Source organism: Sinocyclocheilus anshuiensis, unplaced genomic scaffold, assembly GCF_001515605.1.
Source record: "Sinocyclocheilus anshuiensis isolate Anshui unplaced genomic scaffold, SAMN03320099.WGS_v1.1 scaffold1500, whole genome shotgun sequence".
NCBI lineage: Eukaryota > Metazoa > Chordata > Actinopteri > Cypriniformes > Cyprinidae > Sinocyclocheilus > Sinocyclocheilus anshuiensis.
Genome location: NW_015537960.1, coordinates 39,920 through 66,128, shown reverse-complemented (window position 1 = coordinate 66,128; position 26,209 = coordinate 39,920). Strand labels below are relative to the sequence as shown.

The window sequence follows — 26,209 nt, the reverse complement described above, 5'->3', positions numbered from 1 at the left end:
GGGCCTCGCTTCCTTTTGTTCACTTCAGTCTCTTCTGACAGACACGCAGCCTGGCGTTAAGCAGAGCGAGAGAGGTCTGTGTGTGTGTGTGTGTGTGTGTGTGTGTGTTTGTGTGTGCGTGTGTCTGTGCTCGAACACTTCCAGCATTTCAACTGTTAGCGTCGTCTGACTCCTGACTGACAGGTCGACACGGCAGCGCTACTCTACATGCTTTCATGGCATCATGTATGTTGTGCGGGTCTGTGGGGAATGCTTTGAGCGCCTGGAGAGCTTCGAGCACTGTCAAGGCTCACTAAGAGTCACAGAGGTTATCGAGGCTAAGTAAAAAAGAAAAAAAACTTAAAATACACCAGCATCAGTTGTGCTATTGTTTTTTCACTGAAGGGAAAGAGGTCTCGTCGAGGTCTCCGTTCCCAGGAGAGCGAGCGATGCTAAGAGATGTGGCTTTCGAAAAATAAAAGCGCCTTTTACATGACTTGATGTGTGTTTCTTTCAAAGCCCAAGCTACAAATTTGCACATGGTTGGTGTGACATATCATCACACACAATAGATAATTCAGTAAAACCAATACAAATATGGTGGCATTGTTTTGAAACCTGTCACCTCTGGGAAAAATACAAAGAAAATAAAAATACAGACATAATGCTGAATATGATTTTCTATTATCTGCAGGAATTCACGTGTATGTCTATAAAGACAGTTTATGGTTGAATATCACAAATCCTTTCAAGAACATGTCTAGGCATATATATATATAAGCATCATTATGAAAATTAAGCACTTTCTGCCCTAAATTGTAGTCAGTGTATTATACCAGCTCCCATTTTCATTACTGCACTGCCTTATTTTCATTAAGCAAAATAATATTTCTTATGTTTTTTATAGCCTATATATTTGAGAAATAATCAGATATGACCAGACACGTGTTTTTGTGAGGTCCACAATTATAATCATTCATTTCTCTAGCTATTTTTATCATCCACCGACCTTGACATCATGAGGCATTAATATTTGATAAAGATGTCCTTAGACACCTTTATATGATTATTTTCAGACCATGTAGAACAAAAGAAATCCTTGGTGATACCTTCTTATATTTCAAGTCATTTCCAAGCATTACAAGGATTCTTCTCATTTAATTTCATGATAATTAAGAGGTTTCACTGCATGTTTGCAGCCAGACTAATTAGTGGTTTGATTATTATTATCGTTTCAGCGATGTTCAGGGCTCTGCATCCCACGTTTTCCTCTGAAGATGAATAAAACATATTGGGTAAAGGTTACACATTACAATATCTCTCTGCAATGGGATATTGATTCTATAAAAATGAAATAAATAAATAAACAATCCAGCGAATCCCTTCCAAATCATCAATTTATGAAAGCAATTTAATAAAAGCCACCCCACAGTCCACAAATGCATATTAACCGTCTATGAGAGCATTGTCAGATGTGATTTTAAATGGACGCCGGATCTTAAGATTTAGGACAAAAGGCTTCCATTAAAGTCTGAATGAGGCAACCGTGAGGACACAATGAATCAGTGCCCCACATTCATGTCTCTGAGACTCTCTTTAACAGATATAATGCAGACACCTCCACGGCTCTTTATTCTTTCCCACAATGCGCAGCTTTCAGTCCATTCATAAACAGGAAACATCAAAAGATCAGGCCGAAAGATGTAGATATCTTAACAGTGCAAAATGGTCATATATACACAGGTCACCCGCGTGGTGCATTTACACTTTTTGCTCCTTTTAACTGCATTCAATGGGTTACGCCCTTTATTGACGAGGGTTTTGATAATGTGCCGTTATCTAGCAAAGTATCTTTAAGTGAGTGCAGAGGTAGCAAATTTGACTCATTAAAGGAGCATAAAATTGTGTCTTTGTGCATGACCTTTTGTTCAGCATCTTTGGAGAATTCTGTTACTAAAGAGAGCAGTTTTTTTGAGAGGAGAGAGGAAAGACTCCACGGGTATTAGGTTCCTGTTGGGAACAATGCCGACAGGTTCACCTTGCAGAGCATGGGTGTAACTTAGCCTAGAATATTGTGGATCAAAGCCTCATAAACAAAGTAGGTGGAAATGGTGTAAGAGTATATGAGATCCAGAAAAGAACACAGCCATGAAAGAGACGGGCCTAAACTTCAGGAAGAGGCAGAGGAAAGACGGACATTTTGTCACTGCTGCATTTCGGCCTTTAGACTCTTTAACTGAGATCTCCCATTGAGCTAGAGAAAAATCCAGCTTTTACGAGATTATTGAGTCTAAAGAAGGGTCTGCGTACAACAAAAGCTCATTTTTGTTCAGTTTTACTGACATGGCTACGTTCGGAGAAGCAATACTAATATTCTACTCTTACTATTTCTAAAAAAAAAGGTGTAATGTGCTTCTCAACCAGTGGGTTGCAGCCAAAAAATGGCAGAGTTAAAGACAGTAGGGAAATAATAAAATCCAACTAGGACAGCACAATAGCAGACTTATTTTTTAACAGAGAAGAGAAAATGCTTCCCCCTTTGTTTGACATCAAAGGCCATGCCTTGATTTTTAGGATCTCTTTTTTTAATTATTTGATTAAATTGCCAAAACGTAAGTCATTTTTACACAAATTATGTGGTCATGTGACAACAATGTAGCATACTACGGTTTGAAGTTCCATTGTTTGTAATGGTGTATCCCACAATGCAATGCACTTAAACTGATCTTCCAATTCCTGTGTAATGGATGAATGGGAAGTAATTATCGACATTATTTTTAACATCTCTTTACTGATACAAGTTGCTGCCACTCATATTAACTTTTTAGTATTATTTAAAAATATGGTATGTAGTAAGCTAGTACAGTCTTAAAATGTTTTTTTTTTTTTTTGGCATCAGTGGTTTTATGAAAAAAATTTTAACATCCATGGAACATGAAGAGCTCTTCATAGTGGAAAAAAGGTTATTTAGGTTCCACAAAGAACCTTTCAGTGAACAGTTTTTAAAATAACCCATTTTTCTTAGTGTGAAAAGCATTTTAATAATCTAATTAACCTTTTTTCAACTATAAACAACCTTTTGTGCGATGGAAAGGTTCCATGGATGTTAAAAGTTCTTCATCGAACCATTAATGCCATTGAAGAACCTTTATTTTTAAGAGTGTATTCACTAAAAGGTTCTTTGTGGAACCCAAAACTGTTCTTCAGTGGCATTGCTGAGAAAACCCCTTTTTGAACATTTATTTTAAAGGTGTATTCCATTGCGAACATACACTTTTTAAAATGAAGTTTCCAAAAGGGTATTTCTATCATGGAAGAACCATTTAGGGTTCCCCAGAGAACCTTTCAGTGATCATTTCTTATAAGGACCATTTCTTTGTATTAGTGTGTCAACGTTTTAACAATCTAAAGAACCTAAAAGAAGCTTTGGAATGTTTCTATTCTTCATGGAACCATCAACAATGCCAATAAATAACCTTTGTTTGCGAGAGTCTAGCTGACAATACTTTCATCATTAATATACGCATATATAATCAAGAAAGCAACTAGTCAGCACGTTAGAACGCTCGATTGGTTTTCCTCCTCCCTGCTGACAATGAAAACGAACCAGAAATTTCCCCTGCATGTGCACACGGTGTACCCTGACCCCGCTGATCTGCAAAATAAACCCATATTAGCCCTTTGTCTCCCTAAGGAGAACACACCAGCAACCTGGGCCACGTAGCATCAGGTCACCGTGAGAGCGGAGGGGGCTGGAGAGGAAAATAATAACTCATCTATGAGGCCGAAAGCACCAACATCTAAACAAACATATGTGCACCTGTCACAAGCACTCAGAGGGACTACTGTGTTCATATCCTCTGTGTCAGATAGCAGTTGTCAGGCTTGACCGGTCTGATCTCCTCGTCTTTCTCCTCAGCATCTCATTAATGTCCTTATGAAAAGCTCTTATGGGCCGCACTTGATCTCCAAATATGAGTTCTGAAGATGAGTTGTTGTTTTATTTATTTTTTTCCGCTCACGCTCTCATTCCTCGGCCTCCTTTATTAGCAGCTAAGCTCTTTACACTTGTAGCATATTGCAGTAGGTTATAGGACTAAGCTTTATTGTCCTACATTATTGAAAATCTAGGCTCTGAGAGCCGGCCCCAAGAGGTCAAGCTTTGTCTGAACGCTGCCTCTCATTTCTCCTCCGACAAAAGCTAACACTGAGGGAGGGTGAGGAAGATTGAGCTGGTAATATACTTAAATCCATCGTGGTTGACTTAGCACAAACTTCGACCCGTCCCCACGGCTCCTCCTGAGCTGAGGTAATTCCTTTATAACTTACAGGAGCAGAAACTATGACTTATGAATACATGGCCACTCTTATAAGTCTCTTGTAGGAGAAGCTTGTGTTATGAGCTGGGCCGCAGCTTGAGGAAGTCATATCTGCGAGAAGAGTCGCACATGTCAAAATGAGTATTAAAACTTGCTGTCTGAGGGGAATAGCTGATACAAGTCTTTGCTCCTCATGGAAAAAGCATCAACATGTGTTGCAGGTGTTCTTTTTATTAATTAGAGTCATTATTGAGAAGATAAAACTTCATAAGAATGTTAAAAGGCGGGTTAGATATGTATGCGGCTCGGAATGAAGTGGACCAATAAAAAAAATGCATGCATTGTAAAACTTACAATAAAATTCCAGGGATATTTCAAATGAATTAAACACAAAAACAGATGCATGGTGGTATTAAATATTTAAAACCTGGATTTTAAACACTGGTGACTTGTCCAAGTCCCCTTTGGAAGAGAAACGGAATGGGACACTGCCATCTTGTGTGCACTTTTGGGAAGAGCATGTATTGATTTTTTGAAAAGCCTGAATTGACTCTAAAGAAAACACAAAACACAAAATCTTTAATCAAATTAGACTTTATGCAAAGTATTCTGGATTGGTTTAAAAAGGATACAAATAGGTTAAATTACTGAATGCATTGAAATGTTTTCATCAATCAATAAGGTTTTAAAGGAAAACAAAACAAAAGATAAATCTAATAACAGAAGAACAAAACAGTCACAATATATCTACAAAAATATCCTTCAAATGAAGCTGACATACATTTCTGGGCATTAATGACCAAATTAAATGTAACTGAAATATTAAACCACGAACATACTTAAAAAAATCTACATGTGAAATAACATTTAATCCTGAAAATGCTTTTATTATTTACATTTTTTAGAAAAAGTCTAAAAAAAGATTTATGCATTTAGTTTCACTGACTTTGCTAACACTGCAATTACAGCAGTAATTCCTTCTTGAAAATCAAGACCATGCAACACACTAAAAGTGTGATCTACACCATTGACCATTGCCTTTTCTATCACCGGAGTGTTCTTGGTAATGTAAACCTCATTGCTACAAAACAGTAATAGATACTACTGTAGGTAAAACAGTACTAGGTGAGGAGATTAGGGAAACGCTTGGAAGGCACAAAGCATGCGGGAAAACCCCACACGGTACGGATAAACTGCAGATTGCTTCTCTATATCGGCCGTTTATTCAGTCGATTAATTTTCTCCAGGAGCCATCGGCAATGCTGATCAATACCTCATGATGTGGTTTATATGGCCCTGTCAGAGACAGAGAGAAACATTGATGTGACACAGGTCAACTTCACTCAACACTCAATGCATTGTATGTATAATGTTCATTAACCCTACGCAAATTGATATTCATATATGCTGACTGTTCCCGTGTCGTAGTGGTTAGATCAGCCGGTAGGTACTCTGGCCTGCGGGAAAACCGTTCAAAACTCGATTGGTTTTCCTCCTCCCTGCTGACAATGAAAACGAACCAGAAATTTCCCCTGCATGTGCACACGGTGTACCCTGACCCCGCTGATCTGCAAAATAAACCCATATTAGCCCTTTGTCTCCCTAAGGAGAACACACCAGCAACCTGGGCCACGTAGCATCAGGTCACCGTGAGAGCGGAGGGGGCTGGAGAGGAAAATAATAACTCATCTATGAGGCCGAAAGCACCAGCATCTAAACAAACATCTATGTGCACCTGTCACAAGCGCTCGGAGGGACTACCATGTTCATATCCACTGTGTCAGATAGCAGTTGTCAGGCTTGACCGGTCTGATCTCCTCGTCTTTCTCCTCAGCATCTCATTAATGTCCTTATGAAAAGCTCTTATGGGCCGCACTTGATCTCCAAATATGAGTTCTGAAGATGAGTTGTTGTTTTATTTATTTTTTTCCGCTCACGCTCTCATTCCTCGGCCTCCTTTATTAGCAGCTAAGCTCTTTACACTTGTAGCATATTGCAGTAGGTTATAGGACTAAGCTTTATTGTCCTACATTATTGAAAATCTAGGCTCTGAGAGCCGGCCCCAAGAGGTCAAGCTTTGTCTGAACGCTGCCTCTCATTTCTCCACCGACAAGAGCTAACACTGAGTGAGGGTGAGGAAGATTGAGCTGGTAATATACTTAAATCCATCTTGGTTGACTTAGCACAAACTTCGACCCGTCCCCACGGCTCCTCCTGAGCTGAGGTAATTCCTTTATAACTTACAGGAGCAGAAACTATGACTTATGAATACACGGCCACTCTTGTAGGAGAAGCTTGTTTTATGAACTGGGCCGCAGCTTGAGGAAGTCATATCTGCGAGAAGAGTCGCTCATGTCAAAATGAGTATTAAAACTTGCTGTCTGAGGGGAATAGCTGATACAAGTCTTTGCTTCTCATGGAAAAAGCATCAATATGTGGTGCAGGTGTTCTTCTTATTAATCGGAATCATTATTGAGAAAATAAAACTTTGTAAAGTACGTTAAGGGTGGGTTATATATGCACGCGGCGTGGAATGATGAAGTGGACCGATAAAAATAAGGCATGTATTGTAAAACTTAATGTTTTGATTTCAATAAAACACCAGGGATATTTCAAATGAATTAAACGGAGAAACAGATGTATGGTGGTACCAAATATTTAAAAGCTGGATTTCAAACACTGCTGACTTGCCCAAGTCCCCCTAGAAGAAAAACGGAATGGGACACTGCCATCTTGTGTGCACTTTTGGGAACAGCATGTATTGATTTTTTTAAAGAGCCTGAGAAAAAAATTAACACAAAAGCTTTAATAAAATTAGACTTTATGCAAAATATTCTGGATTGGTTTATAAAGGATACAAATAGGTTAAATCACTGAATACACTGAAATGTCTTCTACAAAGGAAAAAAAAACAACACTAACAATATATAACCTTAAAATGAACCTGACATACATTTCTGGACATTTAACTACCAAATTAAACGCAACTGAAATGTTAAACCATGAACATTCTTAAAAAAAAAAAATCTAATTGTGAAATAACATTTAATCCTGAAAATTATTTCATTATTTAATTTTTTTTAGAAAAATAGTATAAAAGAGATTATTTGTGCATATGGTTTCACAGACTTTGCTAACATTGCATTTACAGCAGTAATTCCTTCTTGAAAATCAAGACCATGCAACACACTAAAAGTGTGATCTACACCATTGACCATTGCCTTTTCTATCACCGGAGTGTTCTTGGTAATGTAAACCTCATTGCTACAAAACAGTAATAGATACTACTGTAGGTAAAACAGTACTAGGTGAGGAGATTAGGGAAACGCTTGGAAGGCACAAAGCATGCGGGAAAACCCCACACGGTACGGATAAACTGCAGATTGCTTCTCTATATCGGCCGTTTATTCAGTCGATTAATTTTCTCCAGGAGCCATCGGCAATGCTGATCAATACCTCATGATGTGGTTTATATGGCCCTGTCAGAGACAGAGAGAAACATTGATGTGACACAGGTCAACTTCACTCAACACTCAATGCATTGTATGTATAATGTTCATTAACCCTACGCAAATTGATATTCATATATGCTGACTGTTCCCGTGTCGTAGTGGTTAGATCAGCCGGTAGGTACTCTGGCCTGCGGGAAAACCGTTCAAAATGTGCATTTCTTTCTCGTCATGAATAAATATTGATTTGCAGGAAGTACACAATTTCCAAAGGCAATCATATTGCTTGTATCAACACCGTCCGGTGAAAGTGCTGTGGGTAGATTGAGTGTGTGTGTACCTACTTAACCATATTTTGGGACATATTTGTACCCAAATGTTAGCAAAACCTGACAAAAATCGCCAAAAACCTCCATTTGGGGACGTCCTCATTTGTAAAAACACTAAACAAAGTTTTTTTGAAACTGTAAAAATGCAGAAAGTTTTCTGTGAGGGGTAGGGTTAGGTTAAATGTTCCCATTTAGATAGCTAAGTAAACGTGTGTGTGTGTGTGTGTAAAAATTGCACCCAAAAAAAATTTATGAATGTGTCATTTTATAAAGAGTGGCATGTTATCCACACACCCTTTTGACATAAAAGAAGAGGGGAATATTATTTGTAACCCACAAAATATCAAATATTACTCACAGGTTCACCTGCCTTACACCTGGGGCAATACTGTCCTGCCCCACGTCCTGGGGCGGGTAACACCTGCTGACAATCCCAAACACATTAGAGGTTAAAATAAAGATTTGCAAATAGATATGCATCATTAAATGGACATTGTATAATATGATTACTATAAATTGTATTTTTAGCTAAGGATCAGTACTAAACAAAACAATGTTACTTTAAATGTAAAATCAGGGTTTCTGCATTTTTTATGAAGGTACATTTCAGACTTTTTAAGACCTTTTTAAGACCAAGTAAAGACAATTTAAGGCAGGGGTGTCAAACTCAATTCCTGGAGGGCCGGAGCCCTGCAGTGTTTAGTTCCAGTCCTGCTCCAACACACATATCACATAGTTTTCAAATAAGCCTGAAGGACTTGATTAGCTGAATCAGGTGCATTTAATTAGGGTTGAATCTAAACTCTGCAGGGCTCCGGGCCTCCAGGAATTGAGTTTGACACCCTTGGTTTAAGGAATAAATTAAATGGAGCACAATACATCAATACAGTTTTAAAATGTAAATGTCTTGTATTAGCAATGCTTAAATGTTTGAAAATACAACTTCTGACAGATCTGTATTACTTTAATTCATTTTATCAATCAATCAAATAAAATGATCATCATGATGTGATCAATGATGTTTTAAGCATAAACTCCCTTAGTTTTGTTCAAATCTTGATTTCAGTATGTTTAGATATTTGTATTGAGACAAAACAAAGATACAGAGGAAGATATTATTTTTCCCTAGTGTGTGCAACATGTAATGCCACAACTTTAATGCTCCTATTTAAAGGGGTCATATGATGCGATTTAATTTTTTCCTTTCTCTTTGGAACCACATAAACACATTTCATTACACCAAATACACAAAATAATGTTCTTTTTAGCAGCATCATATTACCCCTTTAAGACCTTTTTAGGCCTTAATTTGTGGAAGGGTGAATTTTAAGACTTTTTAAGACCTGCAGAAGACCTGAAAATGTCACTTTATGGCAGACTTTAAATTAGTTTAGTACCAGTATTTTGGGTTGCACAAGGTAACCCTTATTAGACCAGATTGTACAATTATATATAAAAGGAGACATTACTTTTTATAGACAAAAACTATTTGCTATTATAATATTTTGTTGTTTGTTACTTTCTTTTTTTAGTACACCTTTTAGTACATTTTTAGTATTATGTTAAACATAACTGTGTTTGCCTGACATTTTGTGTTATATGTATTTTATTTACTTTTTTGACCTATTTTTTTGTGACCTATAAACACAATTTGTATCTTTTATCTGTATGTCTTCTTATCATTGTTATTTGATTGTTCTGAGATAACTCCTTGAAATGTTTTCAATCAGTTCAATAAAAGCAAAAAACTATTGGTGTGCAATAAAACAGACTGCCTAATAGACCGTGACCTTTAACCCCTGCATTCCTCATGCTCCATAAACACAAGAACATCAGATAAGAGCAATCTGCATGTTCATCACAACACTGTAAACATGAAAAGGAAAAGAAAGACAGGAAGAAGAAAGACAGAGTGAGCCACTGTCCAACAAATAAATCATAACTTGGAACTAATCCTAAAGGAAAAAAGACAGTTTTTATTTATTTAGACCAACTGGATATTGCACGTATATTAAATTGGGATAACATAAGTTTCTTTAAATTCTTTGACATTTACAAGAGCCACATTTGATCCTATTTGGAACTATGTGTCAGAAAAGATCTAACTGTTGTTTCTGTCAGGACCACTATCGTCAAAATGATAGATACTTAGCATAAAGTTTGGTTTGGCGGTATGGTTCTGTTCTGGGCAAAAACCTCCCTGCCCATCCATGCAGCCTGTCATGAATGAGCAGGGAGAGCAGCAATAATAACCCCCCTAGGGTTAACAGAACAGAACAAGGCAGATATCATTAATGTACTTAATGATATTTAAGTGTAACACTTTATTCAAGATAAAGGAGTCTGATTAGCCAGGAATATCAGAAAGCCAAGTCCTGACTGTGGCGAAAGGAGGAGCTGGGGATGGAGGAGGGTAATTTGCTCCTGAGCAAGCTGAAAAGCAGCTGAATAATACTGAATAGAGCTTATATAGGAATGCCGCGATAGGTGTCGTATTCCTATAGGTAGATGTGATCAGCTGAGAATCAGCTGATGCAAGCTTGACTCACGTGACCTGCCAGAACTAACGCTAACGCTTAATTTTATGTGCTTTAGGAATCCTACAAGAAAAAAGAAATATCCCCATTAGGATCCTAAATGTTGTCCAAATTATGCAAGAAATCACAAAAGGATTTTCGACTAGGCAAAGAACAGGCATATGCGAGATCGTATACCATGCCGGGGATGTTGGCACCATGTCCATTTTGAGGGCTGTGATTTTGGGTATCCCACGTGTCCATTACTGCACCATATTCCACCTGGACACAGCCTCCGAGTCCATTACACTGCCTTTTCTGTAAAATTCAAAAAGATTAACACTATTTATAGCTTGATTATGTAAGAAGATGCCAGTGGAAGCAAATGCAGCTGTCATGCCATGGTGCACTGTTTCTATAAATCATAACAGCTATTTTCAGTGATGATCAGCTGGGTGTTTATATATGTAGAGTAATAATAAGTAATAACTCTTTGTTTAAAGGGCAACAGTCTGTGCAAATGCCACAGAAGGTCAAACATATGACAGGCAGAAACATTAATGCATATTTATTTAACATGTTTATAAAATTATTCAGGCTTATCAAAGTCCATTTACCGACTGGTTGTGCCACTGTTCCAGGTCTCCACTATGTCTTCTCTTATTCTGCATGGGACTTATGCAATCCATTGATTATTTTACAGTACTGAAGCCCGAGCACTTGTTGAATTAATACAATTCGCCCATATGGACCAATACGCAAAGTCAAAACCCCATTGTATTAAGCAGTCAAAGGCGGGCACATTTCTCCATCGACCATTGAGGCATCTGTAGAATTAAAAAAGACAGTAATTCTAAACATGCCCGTTTTGAAAAGCAAAACAAAGCCGCAGAAATCCCGTGCGACTATTCATGCCCAATAATAGGCTGCTATTATTCCGTATTATAAATTCCTGAATCGTTCAAGATGAGTGACATACAGTTGCGTCAACCAATCAGTGAACAGTACGAGCTAACGAAGGCGGGGCTACGTCAAATAGAGTGTTACTATTCGACGAGAAAGCACTGAGCGCGAATGAGTCAGCCAATGTAATTTAAAGGAATAGTTCACTCAAAATAAAAATGTATTGTTTGCTCTCAGTCTCACCCTTATTGTACTTTTTTTCCACACGTGAAATTGTTAACCCTGCTGGTTATATTTTTGCTATATTCACATTCTTAATATTTTTACAATGTACGTTTGTTAAACCTTCGGTTAACATTCTTCTTTAAATAAAGTGAAATAACTAAAGTGGGACTGAGAAGTAACAAAGGGACACACAACTATCATAAAAATAGTCCGTATTTGATTCATGCGCTATACCAAGTCTTAATCTTTTGTGCAATAATTGTAAGAAGAATATTCAAATGAAAGATACAGGTACTAATTCAGGTTATTTGTTGCCACATACTGTACATAACACCTCAGAAAGATGGAAGAACGCGGAAAAGGTGACTTAAAACATAGTATGCTATGTATATAATTCAAATGTTTATATATTTAACCAACGTCTTTAATATTCAACTCAATATTTCTCCCATAACTGTCTGTGTTCGATGGTAGTGATATCGTAAATTGTTTAGTAATGCTTTGCTTCAGTACAGTGTCCTGATGGAGTGTTCGATGATCGCTTGGTAATGTCTGGCAGTATGGCGAACCTTACGGACGCGACATCACTGCAGCAGTTCGAGGAATTATTAAAAAATAACAGCAAGTAAGTGAAGAATTCATCCTTTTTCAAGTCTGTCATGAAATGTAATTAATTTCGAACACATATGTAACTGATTTAACACGGGGATGAAACGTTTATAGAGTTCGTCACAGAGTGAAATAAGCGATGGCCTGTTCAGATTAACTCAGATGTGATGTAAATTTGTATCGATGGATTAATATGATCTAGATCATATGATTTTGGACTGATTGTTTTAATATTGCATTCAGTTTCAGCTGTCTGTAATATCTGTCCATTTGTTTTTTAGGAGCATTTGAGAAATTCACGAGGTTGCACTCAAAGTCTGTTGTTATTATTATGAATAGTAGGCTATTGGTCTTTTCTCATAATCAGACCTCTTTAGGCTGAGTTAGACTTGTTTACTATATATATCCTTCTGTCCCTCATGTCAATCCAAACCTGTATGTCAAATCCGAAATTGCATAGGTATTGGACTCTCCTCCCCCCCTTTTAGTTTCAGTTTGGTTTTTCATTGAATACTGGTAGATCCTGTTAATCTGGTATCATTGCTGAGGAGCATTATAAACAGACAGTTAAATGATTCAGTGCAGGGTTCTCCAAACTCGGTCCTGGAGGGCCGGCGTCCTGCAGAGTTTAGCCTAACTCCAACTTGCCTGAACACATTTGCCTGGAGGTTTCAAGTAAGGTATACCTAGGAAGATCTTGATTAGCTGGTTCAGGTGTGTATGATTAGGGTTGAAGCTAAACTCTGCAGGACACTGGTCCTCCAGGACCGAGTTTGGAGACCCCTGGTCTAGATTCACATTTAAATGAAACCTCTAATTCAGATCTACATGTATTTGCTTTATATGTGTATTTAAAAAAAAAATAAAAAAATCCTCCCTAAGTTTAGATCTCCGCTTCTGTGATCCAGGTTTCTTGTAAGCTCAACTTCATTCCTTCTCTGTCCTTTCCAGGTCCCTCACCGTTGTCCATTTCCATGCAGCATGGGCTCCGCAGTGTTCACAGATGAACGATGTGATGGCAGAATTAGCCAAAGAGCACAAACACACCATGTTTGTGAAGGTATGGGGACCACTGACCCTCACAGCAATTCTGTAAATCATTTCACCAATAACATGCATGCTTAATTTGTGCAAATCGTGGTTAAATGCCATTGTGATGTGTAGTTTCTGTATCATTAGCAGAATTGGTTAAAAATAAAGCTCGTTTCAAGACAAGTTTCGCACCGGGACACGGCATGACAGTTATGTAAGGGGCGTAACATTTCTGTCACACGCTTGAGGAATTCGGCCAATCAAAACGCACTGGATAGCTGGCCAATCAGAGCACACCTCGCTTTTGAGAACGATGAGCTTTGTAAAAATCTACGCGTTTCAGAAAGGCGGGGCATAGAGGAGAAACAATAATGTACAGTATGTGGAAAATAATGTGTTTTTTGAACCTTAAACCACATAAACACATTTCATTACACCAAATAATGTTATTTTTTAGCAACGTCATATGACCCCTTTAAGGTCTATTTTTATGTCAACACCTATTACTTAGTGCATGCATAAATGATTATAATTAAATAGTAATTAGAAATAAACTGCATTGGATTTTCATTTAATTTTTTTTTATTTTAACAGGTTTAAGATAAGTTTGTTTTTTTTTTTTTGTTTTTTTATTAAAGTCACTTTTTTATGGAATATTGCATTGTTTATTATAAATTATTCCCAATCCAATGATCCAATCAATTATAGATGGTTAAAATCAAGACCCATCCTATGGTTTTTCCCATTTCTGAGTCCGTTTTACTGGGAAATATTTCATAGATTTCGCAAAAAGGAAAGAAAAGATCGTGACTTTGCCTTTGACTTCATTATTTTTTTTTTTTCCAGAAATTTAATTTTTTCTGTGGTTATTTGATATTACATTCTTATACGAATTTTAAATTATGATGTAATTTTTTTATTAAATGCTTTCTCTTATCTCAAATGAATGTGTATAACACTCTGGCACAGTCAATTTTGACCTAAAATCTAAACCAGTTGAAATATGCCTCAAGCAATGGTGTGAGTTTTTGGGTGGATCTTTCTTTTTGTTTGACATTTCTGCAAATGGCATGTTGTGTTTGATACATGTTTGAAAATGGCCATTATTCTTGCAAATTTTCCTGTGTGCACTGGGCTCTAGCTCCAGTAACACCGATCCAGCTGCTCTCCTCCCTCTGCTCCGGCTCCCAGTGGAGCACATTGAAATGCCTCAGGCTCTGAATGACTTTACCTTCCTCATGGCCTTAAACCAGCAGAGAGAAATCTTTCCTTCTGTTAAGGGTTAATACTGCCTTTCATCACACAGTCAGCAGAGCAGAAGAGTTATTCAAGCAAAAACTGCCCTTTTATAATCTATATGGAATAAATGATGTTGAATTCCTTAGAATACGTTCAGAATTGGATCATTTTTCTTTGTTTTTAATTTGAGTTATTTTAAGAAATTAATTTTTAGGTACAGTTTTATGTGTCCACAAAAGTAATTTCAATCATTTAATCATCATCATAAAACAAATTCATTATGAAGTGTGCCCAAACGTTTGGCTGCCAGCATTTTTCATAGCTGTGGCAGTGGAGTTTAGATTTGTATGTCAATTTCATGTGAAATGTTTTTGTGTGTGTGTTTTTCTGTCATAAATGGGTTTTTTACAGCCAGATAAACTGTCAGCGCGTATGTTATGTTTGACATGTTGATGTGTGTGATGTTTTATTAATGTGAATTATAAAGAATCATTAGTAAAGTAGTTCTCTCTCTCTCTCTCTCTCTAGCTGGAGGCAGAGGCAGTCCCGGAGGTTTCTGAGAAGTATGAGATCACTTCAGCTCCCACCTTCCTCTTCTTCAAGGTAAAACTTCCACGTTTGACTTCAGCTGTGCTCAGATTTACCTAAAATTAAGATTTTTGTTTTAATAATAAAGACCAGTTTTTTAGAGAGTAGGAGGTTAGTTCTGCCACAAATAGGGAAATTATCATATATATGATTTAAATCAATTAACAGACTGCATTTATTTGATAAAAAATACAGTGAAACTGTGATATAAAATATTATTACAATTTAAAATAGCCGTTTTCTATTTTAATATATATTTAAAATGTAATTTATTCTTGTGACCAAAGCTGAATTTTCAGCATCATTACTCCAGTCTTCAGTGTCACATGATCCTTTATAAATCATACTAATAAGCTGATTTGATCATCAATGTTGGAAACAGTTATACTACTTAAAATTTTTGTGGGAAAACGTGATACATTTTTTGTTTAGGATTCTTTGATGAGTAGAAGGTTCAAAAGAACAGCATATATTTAAAGTTTAAATCTGATTTCCTTGCAGAATATTACAGTGTTACAAAAAAAGTTGCATGAATTATTCTGTTAAAATTTTATTTGTTTATCCAAGATTGTTTTATTTATTTTTGCTTTTTACTATTTTGCTATTAATCAGAAATAGACCAGGTCACAGAAGTAAAACTGCGAACAGCAATTCATTAAATGGCTTTCCCAAAACATTCAAAGTGACTTATTTACAAATGAAACAATTTTGTATGTAAAAGTGGTGACTTACTATATGACTTATTGATTTATCGAATTTGATTGGATTGTGAATGTTAGGCTATAATATTATTGGTTAGTATTAGTTTTCCTCGCCCACACAGCCTTAATTACATCAGCAGAAAAGTTGTTTCAGAGGCAGAGAAAGTTAAAACTTTTAAATAAAATAATAAGAAAAAAACAAACACTTTTTTTTGTTTTAGAATAACATCCACTTAAGAACTATGCAGAATACATTTAATACCAGTCAAATTTATTAAGAAAGTAATTTGAGTCCATTTTAATTTCACATTTTCTTTCATTTTTATTTAGCATGAAGTTCACTAATACACTGCGTTCTTTATGTTTCGTAAAGCATGCTGATCTATACCAGATTGTGTTTTTCTGTACACACAGCTTTTATTTATGTTAGGTGGGCTGCGATAGAGTTTTGCGTTTATTTAGCAGAGGGAGGCGAGGTTAGAAAAACGGAGCCTGTTGGGAAGGTTGAGTTTAACGATCAAGTAATGTGAGCTGCAAAATCTCCTCGTGTTAGAATCAAGCAACTGAGAAATAATCGGAGGTTAAACAAACACACGGCTTGGCAAGACTTTCCCTCTCTCGGCGTAACATGTCAAAGAACCAGGAGAGCCTGCGGCCTGTTTTCTCTCTCTCCCTGCAAACAATCTAAACAAACTGGCAAGCATCCTAAAAAATTAATGCTGTTTTTTTCCTCCCTCTCAATCTATCACTACTCACACTGAGTGTTTTTTATTTATTTATTTGTTTACCGACAACCCTTAGGGTGGTGAGAAGATTGACAGGTTGGATGGTGCGCATGCCCCTGAGCTGACCAATAAGGCCCGAGTCCCGTCGGATTGCATCGGCTGTGGGGATGAAGACGCGCCCTCCAGCGGCGAAAACTTACATATCGTGCCTTTAATAAGGAAATGCATTATCACAGTCTGAAAAGGATCGATATTTATTTAAAATTAACTAAAATTGACATTCTGTTGTCAAGGCTGCTGGTAGATTTAGAAGCTGACACAAGTGTGAACAACCACTTTTGTTAATCAAACGTTGGTTGATAAGCAGTCACTCTAAATTAGGAACATATTCTGCTTTTGTAAGTCAAAGTTATACTCATTAAATCCTCACAGTGACAGCTTAATCACTTAATAGGGTTTTAGTCTTTAGTTTGTTTAACTTTAAGCTGTCAGCTTGATCTTGCTTATTTCTGTTTGATTCACTGATTTTCTGGCATGCTTTTTTCTTCCTACAAACACTTCGTCCTCATGTCAAAGATGTGTGGTTGAGCTTTGGAAAACATCCTCGTATTAATTTCACCCATTCAAAACAAAATACTTTTGATAGTTCAAAGTGCATATTTTGTCATGGACTGAGGCGCAGTTTAGCGCTTGACGTTTTGGCTGTGTAAAGAGGAAGGTCTGGGGGAAGGCTGGCGTTTGCCATCCTGAGATCAAAATAAAAACGATATTGAACTCTAATCTCAAACGTGATGTTGGGCTTTCAACGGCTGCCAGCTCCTCCAGCTCTGCTTTATTAATAGTAGATCCTCGGTGTTTACACTGCTTCGTCTCTGAGCCCGAAACCTGTTGCTCAGTGCCGTTGATGTTATTTGAAGCCGCACTAGGTGTCAGTGGGTCGGTCCGGCTCGGAGATATTATAATGTTGAAACTTATTGATGTTCTCATTCTCTTGGCTGATATCCAAATCAAGAAATAATGTACAGAGAGCGAGCCATGCCTGTCGGTAGCGTGCATTGGGTTCTAAACGTAAACACGCTCTTTCGTTCCAATGCGAGCGTAGAGCCAAACGATCAAGTGTTCGGCTAACGCTAACTCTAAAGCAGTTATGCATGTCAAATTAAAAGGTTAGGGGGTCCGTGTATCAATTCAGATCTCTCAGCCTTTCTCGCTCTGAGTGGGTTGTCCTTGAAAAGAGGAACGAGGCTGTAACATCACCCCTCTCCTGGAGCGGAGTCGGCCAAAGCGAACGGTCTTCGGCCCCTGTAGGTGCAGGCATAGAGGGGGAAAGAACTCGGCAATCAATGCAGCATGTCTGGTGGAGTTCGCCCGGAGCCAGAGAAAGCAGATGCCCGCCTGTTTGCCTGCTCTGATAGAGTCGAGCTAATATACCAGCAAATGCATAAGCACAAGTGAGGCGCCTGGAGCTGTTTTATAATGAATTCCCTCATGAGCCACACAAGATGAAAATGGGTGTTTTACTGCAGGGGCTACACAGACTCTACACAACACCTTGCACATCTTTCTCTCCTGATCTTTTTTCTTTCTCTCGCTCACTCCTCCTTGTTGCACCGCTTCTCTTGCTTGTTCTCTTTGTCTCCTCCCATATAATATCGCTCTCTGTCTCTGTTATCTTCTCTCATTCTTGACTTGTAATCATCTCATATGAACAGAACTATTTAAAATTCAGAAATCCAGAAAATTTTATTCTACAACTCTGTGTTTTAGCTTGTGTTGCCCAATATTGCGTAGTATCTAAAATGGACAAAAGGGTAATTATGATTGCAGATTGCAGGGTAGTTACCATTGCTTGAAATTTTACTCACTGTGTGACTGAAAACATGCAAAAAATAATCAACATTTGTTGTCAATGTAGCAGAGTTATTAAACTAAAGCCATAAAAAAAATCATTAACTGAAAAAATTTTTATTTCAGCTAGTTGTCAAGGCAACATCTCTCATAGTAGTTTAGTTTAATATGATTTACTACTAAAATAATAATAACTATATCAAAAATTACATTAATAAAAACCATATAATAAATATACAGACATAAAAATAATTAAATGGACAAAAGCACAACAGAATTACTAAAACTTTAATTGATATAAAAATGGAAAATATATATAAAAAAAGAAAAACTAATTTACTAACTGCATTATAGTGACATAAAAATATGTATATTAATAAATGTATTTGTTTCTTTGCTTTTAAAAAAAATTTAGTTCCTCCAAACTTTAAAACAAGTGCAAGCTAGTAGAATGTACACAGGCAAACCAAACAAAGTTGATTTGAAAAAAAAATAAAAATGCAATGATAAATGACAACTTTTGTCATTGTAGTGACATTCAAATATGAATAGGTTTATTTGCTTTTATAAAAGATTTTTAGTTTCTTTCTTTAAAGCTCTTAAATAAGTGCAAGCTAGTAAAAAGCACGCAAACAAACTAAGCAGAGTGAACTGCTGTAATGAACCTTTTGACCTTAAGTGCATTTTTGTTTATTTGTTGCAGGTTTTAGTCGTCAGACTGTTCAGATTTTGAAGGACCACAATGTACACTACAGCAGTTTTGACATCCTCTCAGATGAAGAGGTCAGACAGGGACTCAAGACCTACTCCAACTGGCCCACTTATCCGCAAGTGTACGTCGACGGAGAACTCATCGGAGGACTGGACATCGTAAAGGTACGAGGAATCCCGTCATCGGCGAAATACGAGAAGAAACTTTAACATTATTGAATGCGTTCAGTGAAAATCAGTGCATAGCAGTGTTTTTTTAGATAGTTCCCTATTTTTCCAAACCCAGATTTCTTCATCGCTTGATGTTGTGCGTTTTATCCCATGCGTATTATCTTAAGTGTTCATGTTTCAGGACTTTTGATGGCGCGTGTGTTCTCGACTAGCTGTTATTAGCTATAAGTTGCTCTACATTCCCAGCGAGCTCATACTGCTTAAAGCAAGCAGAGCACTCCTGCTGAGAGAGGAGGGCTGGATTAGCCAGCATCCATCCTCTCTCCCCTCTCTCTGGAGTCCTAGAGGCCCTTCCTCATTAAGATAGTGAATTTACCTTTACAGAGAGGTAAAATATCTCAGCAGGGAGCTGTTAGTTATGAAAGGAGAGTGTGCCTGTGTGAGTCAAGTTGAAAGGGATTCGGATTCAGAGATATGTTATATCCTCTACAGGAGCTGGTCGAGTCTGGTGAACTCGAGAATACTTTCCCCAAGACCGTCTCACTGGAAAGCAGGTAAAGACAGATACACGCTTGCTCAAACGCACCCTTCTGTACAACTGGACTTGTTTAAACATTCTCTTTTCTGACAGGCTGAAATCTCTAATCAATAAATCACCCGTCATGCTCTTCATGAAAGGCAATAAAGAGGTGAGTGAACTTAAATGCTCTCTTTTTCTCCCTTTTCTTTCTCCTGAAACACAGTTTAAAAGAGTGAGGAGAAAGCAGGGGCTGTTAAAGGGATAAACACCCAAAAATTTAAAACTCTTTCAATTTTTTACATTTTAAATTTTTTGAAAATATTTACGTTTTTTCAAGCTCTTGTTATTCCAAACCCATATGCTTTCATTTTTTTTAATTTTTTTTTAGTAGCAGTGCACTTTTTCCTACAACAACTTAATAGTGACCATGTAGCTCATGCTCCAAAAGTACAGAAAAAAAGCTATAGAATATATATTTCAAGTTAGCTTTATGTGAAGAACAGGCCAAATTTCAAGGAGCTGGTTCTCAGTTTTATTTAATTTAAGTAGCTGGTCTATTAGGACTCACCAATGGCTGGTTAGCATGGGCTGGTTAGTAGATGCCACACCATTTAGTTGCCAAAAAGCATCTTTCTACATTGAAAGCCATTCAAAATTAACAGTATAGGTTGAAGAAATTAACATTTATACAACGATCATATGCAATATCATATAAATTACTACTACTACTATTATTATTATAATTATTATTTAGTGTTATTTCAGTTTTAGAGTTTTTTTCAATATGTTGAATTAGCTTTTATTTTTATAGATTCAGTTTTCATTTTAATATTAGTTTAATTTAGTAATTTTATGTGATTTTGTCATTTTAAATGTAAAATATTAGTTTTAATTTTACTTTAATTTTAGTTTTATTGTAGTTAGTGTTCCTAGTACTTCACCTAGTTGCCAAGGCAAAATAATAAAAAGTGAATCTGATATTTTTATTTTATTTCAACTTTACTTCAGTTAACAAAGATGTTTTAATAGTTTTAGTTAACAATACCACCAGTTATTATTATTATTATTATTATTAGAGTAATTTAAAAATGTTTTTTAGAACGTTCTAAAGTAATACTGTGAACATTCTGCTGAATTTCTTCCTTTGTGTTCCACTGAAGAGAAAATGTAATAACTGAATTGTATTCCATAGTAGATGTATTGAAAAATACTTTGTATATAATTATTTTAGACCATCATCAAGTAATAGTGCTGTGAAAACATTCCGCAAAATGTCTTCCTTTGTGTTCTAATGAAGAAGAAAAAGTCATGTGGGTTTGAAATGACATAAAGGTGAGTAAATAATTACAGAAAGATCTTTTTTGGGTGAACTTTTCCTTTACAGTTAAAAAAAAACAAAAACATGCAGGGATAAACCGGTGCTGGAAATCTATGTCAGGCGGCTCTGGCACTGATAGAGCAGCATTCTCTTTCTTTAATGGACGAGAAAGACCCCTCACCTCCCTCCTCATAACTGTATTGATCTTTAACACTCACACATGAAAGACATTCTTTGCAGTAGTTTAAAGTCTTTCCTCATGAGACATCTCTTTTCTCTCGTCTTGACTGGCTTCGCTCTCTGTCTCTCTTGTTCTATTACCTCCTCTTTCTCCCCTAGTTATTGAGATGCACTTCAGAATATCCTTTGTAGGTGGTTGTAGTTGTAAGTCTCTAAATGAAAGTTTGGTTCTGTGCTGGTTTGGGCCCAGAGGAGCCGCTCGCATCTTAAGTACTCTGTTGAGCTTCTCCAGTAGTCTGCATGTGTTTTGGTGGAGTTAAAAACTAGCTTCCCCTGATTGGCTTTTGCTTTACTCCAGCCTTTCATGATGTGAAAGATGTTCTAGCGTTTTCACCCTCTTAACTCATGTCTTTGTGAATACTCAGGCTGCCAAATGTGGATTCAGCCGTCAGATACTTGAAATAATGAACAGCGCGAGGTGAGAGACTTTTCACGATTCAGAATCTACACATACAGCGTAACATAACTAAGACGGAAGCTCTTTTTGGATAATGCTCTTAACACAAATTATGAGTTACTGAAAGACTGAATGTATGTTATTATAATAACGAATGTTTTTTTTATTAACATTTCAGAGTTGAATACAATACGTTTGACATATTAGAAGACGAAGAGGTGAGAGTTCCTTCAGTTTTAAGTTTGTTTCCATTCTTGGTAAATGTTGTCTTGCCAAAGGAGCTTCAAGAAGGACTGTGTTCCAAAACCTAGTGAGCTCCTTACATACTGAGAACTGAATAATGAATGAACTGTTTAAGAGTTATGTTTAGAATATGATTTTGTTTACTATGTAAATGTCCCTGTTGTGTTTTTAGCTAAAATGTGCAGTTTTGATTATCTCCACAGGTTAGACAAGGACTCAAGACATACTCCAACTGGCCGACGTACCCACAGCTGTACGTTAAAGGGGAACTGATCGGAGGACTGGACATAGTCAAGGTGAAATGCATAAAAGCGTTTAACTTGATTCTCCCTACTAAGATAATAAAGATAAATGTAATAAAATTTAAAGCACTGCAATTGTAATGATTCTGTTGTAGTGAATGTAAGTAATGCTAGATTTCAGGAATGAAATCGATATAGAGTGATAGAATTTTTCAAATTTTCAGATTGCTTTCCTTGGTATATACAGGTTTGAAGAGCAAAATATATTACCTGGGGTCAATAATATGTTTTAATGTTTTTTGAAAGAAACTCACCAAGGTTGCATTTATTTGATCAAAAATAAATATTGTGAAATATTAATTAAATATTAATTAAAAATAACTGTTTCCCATTTGAATATATATTGAAATGCAATTTATTCCTGGTATTCCTGAATGTTCAGCAGCCAGGGTTGAAAAGTGCTGAAAACAGTTGTGCTGCTTAATATTTCTGTGAAAACCACGATACAAGAATCTTTGATGAAAGTTTAATAAAACATTTATTTGAAATAGAAAACTTTTGTAACATTATAAATGTTTTACTGTCATTTTTGATCCATGTAATGCATCCTTGCTGAGTGAAAGTATTAATTCATTTCCAATAAAAAATCCGACCCCAGACTTTTGAATGGTAGTGTAAGAGTTATTTAATCTGCCTGTAGAGATGTACTGTGTCCTGCAGTAGCCTGTAGAGATGTAGAAAGTATTAATTCATTTCCAATAAAAAATCCGACCCCAGACTTTTGAATGGTAGTGTAATGTGTCCTGCAGTAGCCTGTAGAGATGTACTGTGTCCTGCAGTAGCCTGTAGAGATGTACTGTGTCCTGCAGTAGGCGTTTTTCTCCAGCAGAGGGTAGATGAAGCTCTGCAACTAACAGGCAATATGAAGAGAGCCAATGCTCTCAGGACCATCTCTGAACCTAAATGTACAACATATTTGAGAGTTATCTTAAGAGTTAGGGTTATGGCATTAGTTATACAACCAATTGTTATTTATTTTAAAGAAATATAAAACAAAATATAGCACAAACACATAGCATGAAGAAGTTAGTAAAAGTTGATGAACTGTAAAGGTGTTTCATAATGGATGGGAAATGTTTATATTGTTAAACAGGAGCTGAAGGAGAATGGTGAGCTGGCATCTGTGTTGAAAGGAGAAAACTAAACTACTCCAGCACTGAAGAACATGTGGATCACATTGCTGATATGCATGTAACCTGCACAGTTAACCTCAGAGGAATGGAGGACTCGAATTAGACTTAAATCCAAGTTAGCATTTTATTAGGAAATTACTAATTTTCAAATTCAATGTTGATCCTATGATGTAAATCGAATAAAGCTAAATGTGTTCTAATCTGATTTTGTTGCACTGACATATTTTAGATCTTGTTCATGCCTGGTATTGACATCCGTCTCTGGTTATCTGATTACAAGTGGTCAACCAAGATTTAAAATGTACACCGGGTATTGATGTGTCTTAAATATGTCTGCTGTGACCATAGGCGCGGGAAGTGGGGGTGATGAGGGTGCTGCAGCACCCCCTGTTTTTTTCTGTGGGCAACTGTTTAACTGTTGGGAATAAAAAATAAATAAATCGGAGTGTCTATTTACACTAAGTGCAAATAGCCCGCCTAGTTGGCAGAGGCTATTTACACTAACTGCACCCACTAACATGTGATTGGGCTAGTCAACATTACAAAAGATGGTCATTAATCATCAGAATCAGTGGCGTAGATGGTAAAGCGTGTGTCATAACCTACTACTTTTGATGATCGACCCGGGAATTTGCCTTTTGGCTAACTTTTTTTCTCCCTATTCAAATTTCAAATCACATCAGAAAAGCATTTATTTTTTAATAAAAATGAAGGAAATAATCAAAAAGTTGAAAATAAAGTATCGGGTAGGGTTACGGTAGGTGTAGGGAGGGCTTTTGTCCCAATAAGGTGGCATCCATTTTATAATTATAATTAAAATTTACACTCAATGTGTTATTATTGCATACTGTTTTATAATGTATTTTTTTAATATAAATTTGCAATAAGTAATTAGCAGAATATCCTGGTATTTTAACATAGTATAAATAGAGTCTATAGCTATTTGCACTTAGTGTAAATCACATCTATCGCTAAGAAAATCTGCTATTTTCACTTGGTGTAAGTGAACTAAAAAAACATCTTCCCGCGCCCCTGGCTGTGACCACAAATTTTTGCCCAATCAAATACTTTTAGAATGAGAATGTCCATCCCATTGCAACCAATTTAAATAAAAATTGCATTGGACAAAATATAAGACTTATGCATCTATATGTATGGGTATTTTCTTATTAAATTGTAAGTAATTTACTGTTTTAACACAATGATTAGATGTATGTTAGTTGGGTAGGCGATGCTTTACTGTTTTCTGTGATGCGTCGGTGTGCATTTTCCTTTATATTTAATTTTTTTTTTCTTTTAAGTCTATTTCAGATCAGATGTTTATATCATGTAAACTTGGCCTTAATGTAAATCCTGTTTAATCCTGTTTTGTCTGTCAGTCACAGCCAATGATTTGGCATGTAAAACCATCCTGTGTGAATCTCTGCCCTCATTAAAGAGCTCATCCGACTGCTTTTAATTGCAGGTTGTTAGATTAGGCCAATTTTTGCTGACTTTATTTGAGTTTTTATCCTGGATATGCGCCTCTTTAATAAGTATGGGAATGATGGATGTATCATTCACGATCACGTCCACTCGCTTTAATTAATGTGGTCCTTGAGCTTTTCAGACAGAGTAACTCTGCCCAACTCTTGGGGACAGGAAGAACTCTCTTATTGTGATTAAAGATCCATAAATATTAATAAGCAGTCGAGACACACCACATCTGGCTTTGAGCCGAGAGCATAGAGTGGCCATTATGTTCCTCACACACAAACACACACACAATTGCATAATTGCAGCGCTCCCATGATAACCTGATTGTTGTGTTGAGGAAAGCTTTTAAACATTTCAACACATCTCCCCACAATAGCACACTCAAATATTTACTGATGCGTTAACTGAAACATATGACAACCTCTTGTTCATAGTCATGTATAAGCACTACAGGTACACAGAGTTTCATCACACTGCCTAAAAGATTGTGAAGGTTCACTTTAGCTTAGCATCAGTATTAAAAACAGTAGTAGGTTTCCAGGTGTCAAAAATAGCAGTGTTACACATAGTGAGTCAGTTAAAGTTTTTAAGTGTTTAAAATTAAGTCAGACACTTAATATTGTGGAATTAATTAATTGGACACTCCTGTGCATAGTGTATATCTACAATGGCACTGTTAAGAAAAAAACAATGTTTTTCTTTTTTTTCTTTCTTTTGTGTACTGTGAGTTATGCACATGCAGACATTTTCTTCAACCTTAAGAATAGACAATGCATGTAGGTCTACTATGATAGTGTATAAGCTCAGTTAAAATCCTTCAATCAATTTGCACTGTTGGTTTAAAGGATTTGCAATGTCTTAGTATAATGGGTAATATTTTAAAGAGTCCAATGTTGAAACACATGAAATAAAGACTTTTGTGTACAAATGTGCATTTCTAATGTGTCTGCCAGGGTGGTCTAAATATATGTCTGTAGTGTGCTTACATGATATATATATTTATTTTTATTTTTTTTCAGGTAGCCACATAAATATGCTTTGTGGTGCAGTCCTTATGGGGTGTGTAATGGCTGCGAATGGATGAGATGGGTTATTGTATTTAATTAATTGGCAAATTCAGTCATCAAATATCCAGCTAAGTGTTCACAGGTGAACAGTATTTTATGTAATTAGACATGTGAGCTGATTGGACAAACAGGCTTATAAAAGACAAATGCCTGTTTAGATGTGCAGCTG

General features: G+C 36.5%; 1 protein-coding gene across 1 annotated transcript; it reads left to right on the top strand.

Annotated features, from left to right (window-relative positions):
- The first annotated feature begins 11,793 nt into the window (after positions 1-11,793).
- On the top strand, positions 11,794-23,931 carry LOC107666855 (glutaredoxin 3-like). The gene is made up of 12 exons (XM_016458358.1): positions 11,794-12,082; positions 12,236-12,345; positions 13,281-13,389; positions 15,129-15,203; positions 16,691-16,766; positions 19,142-19,338; positions 19,837-19,898; positions 19,976-20,033; positions 21,788-21,840; positions 21,998-22,037; positions 22,266-22,358; positions 23,458-23,931. The coding sequence occupies exons 1-12, from the start codon at positions 11,999-12,001 to the stop codon at positions 23,506-23,508; spliced, it is 1,008 nt and encodes a 335-aa protein (XP_016313844.1). The 5' UTR covers positions 11,794-11,998; the 3' UTR covers positions 23,509-23,931.
- Positions 23,932-26,209: the final 2,278 nt, after the last annotated feature.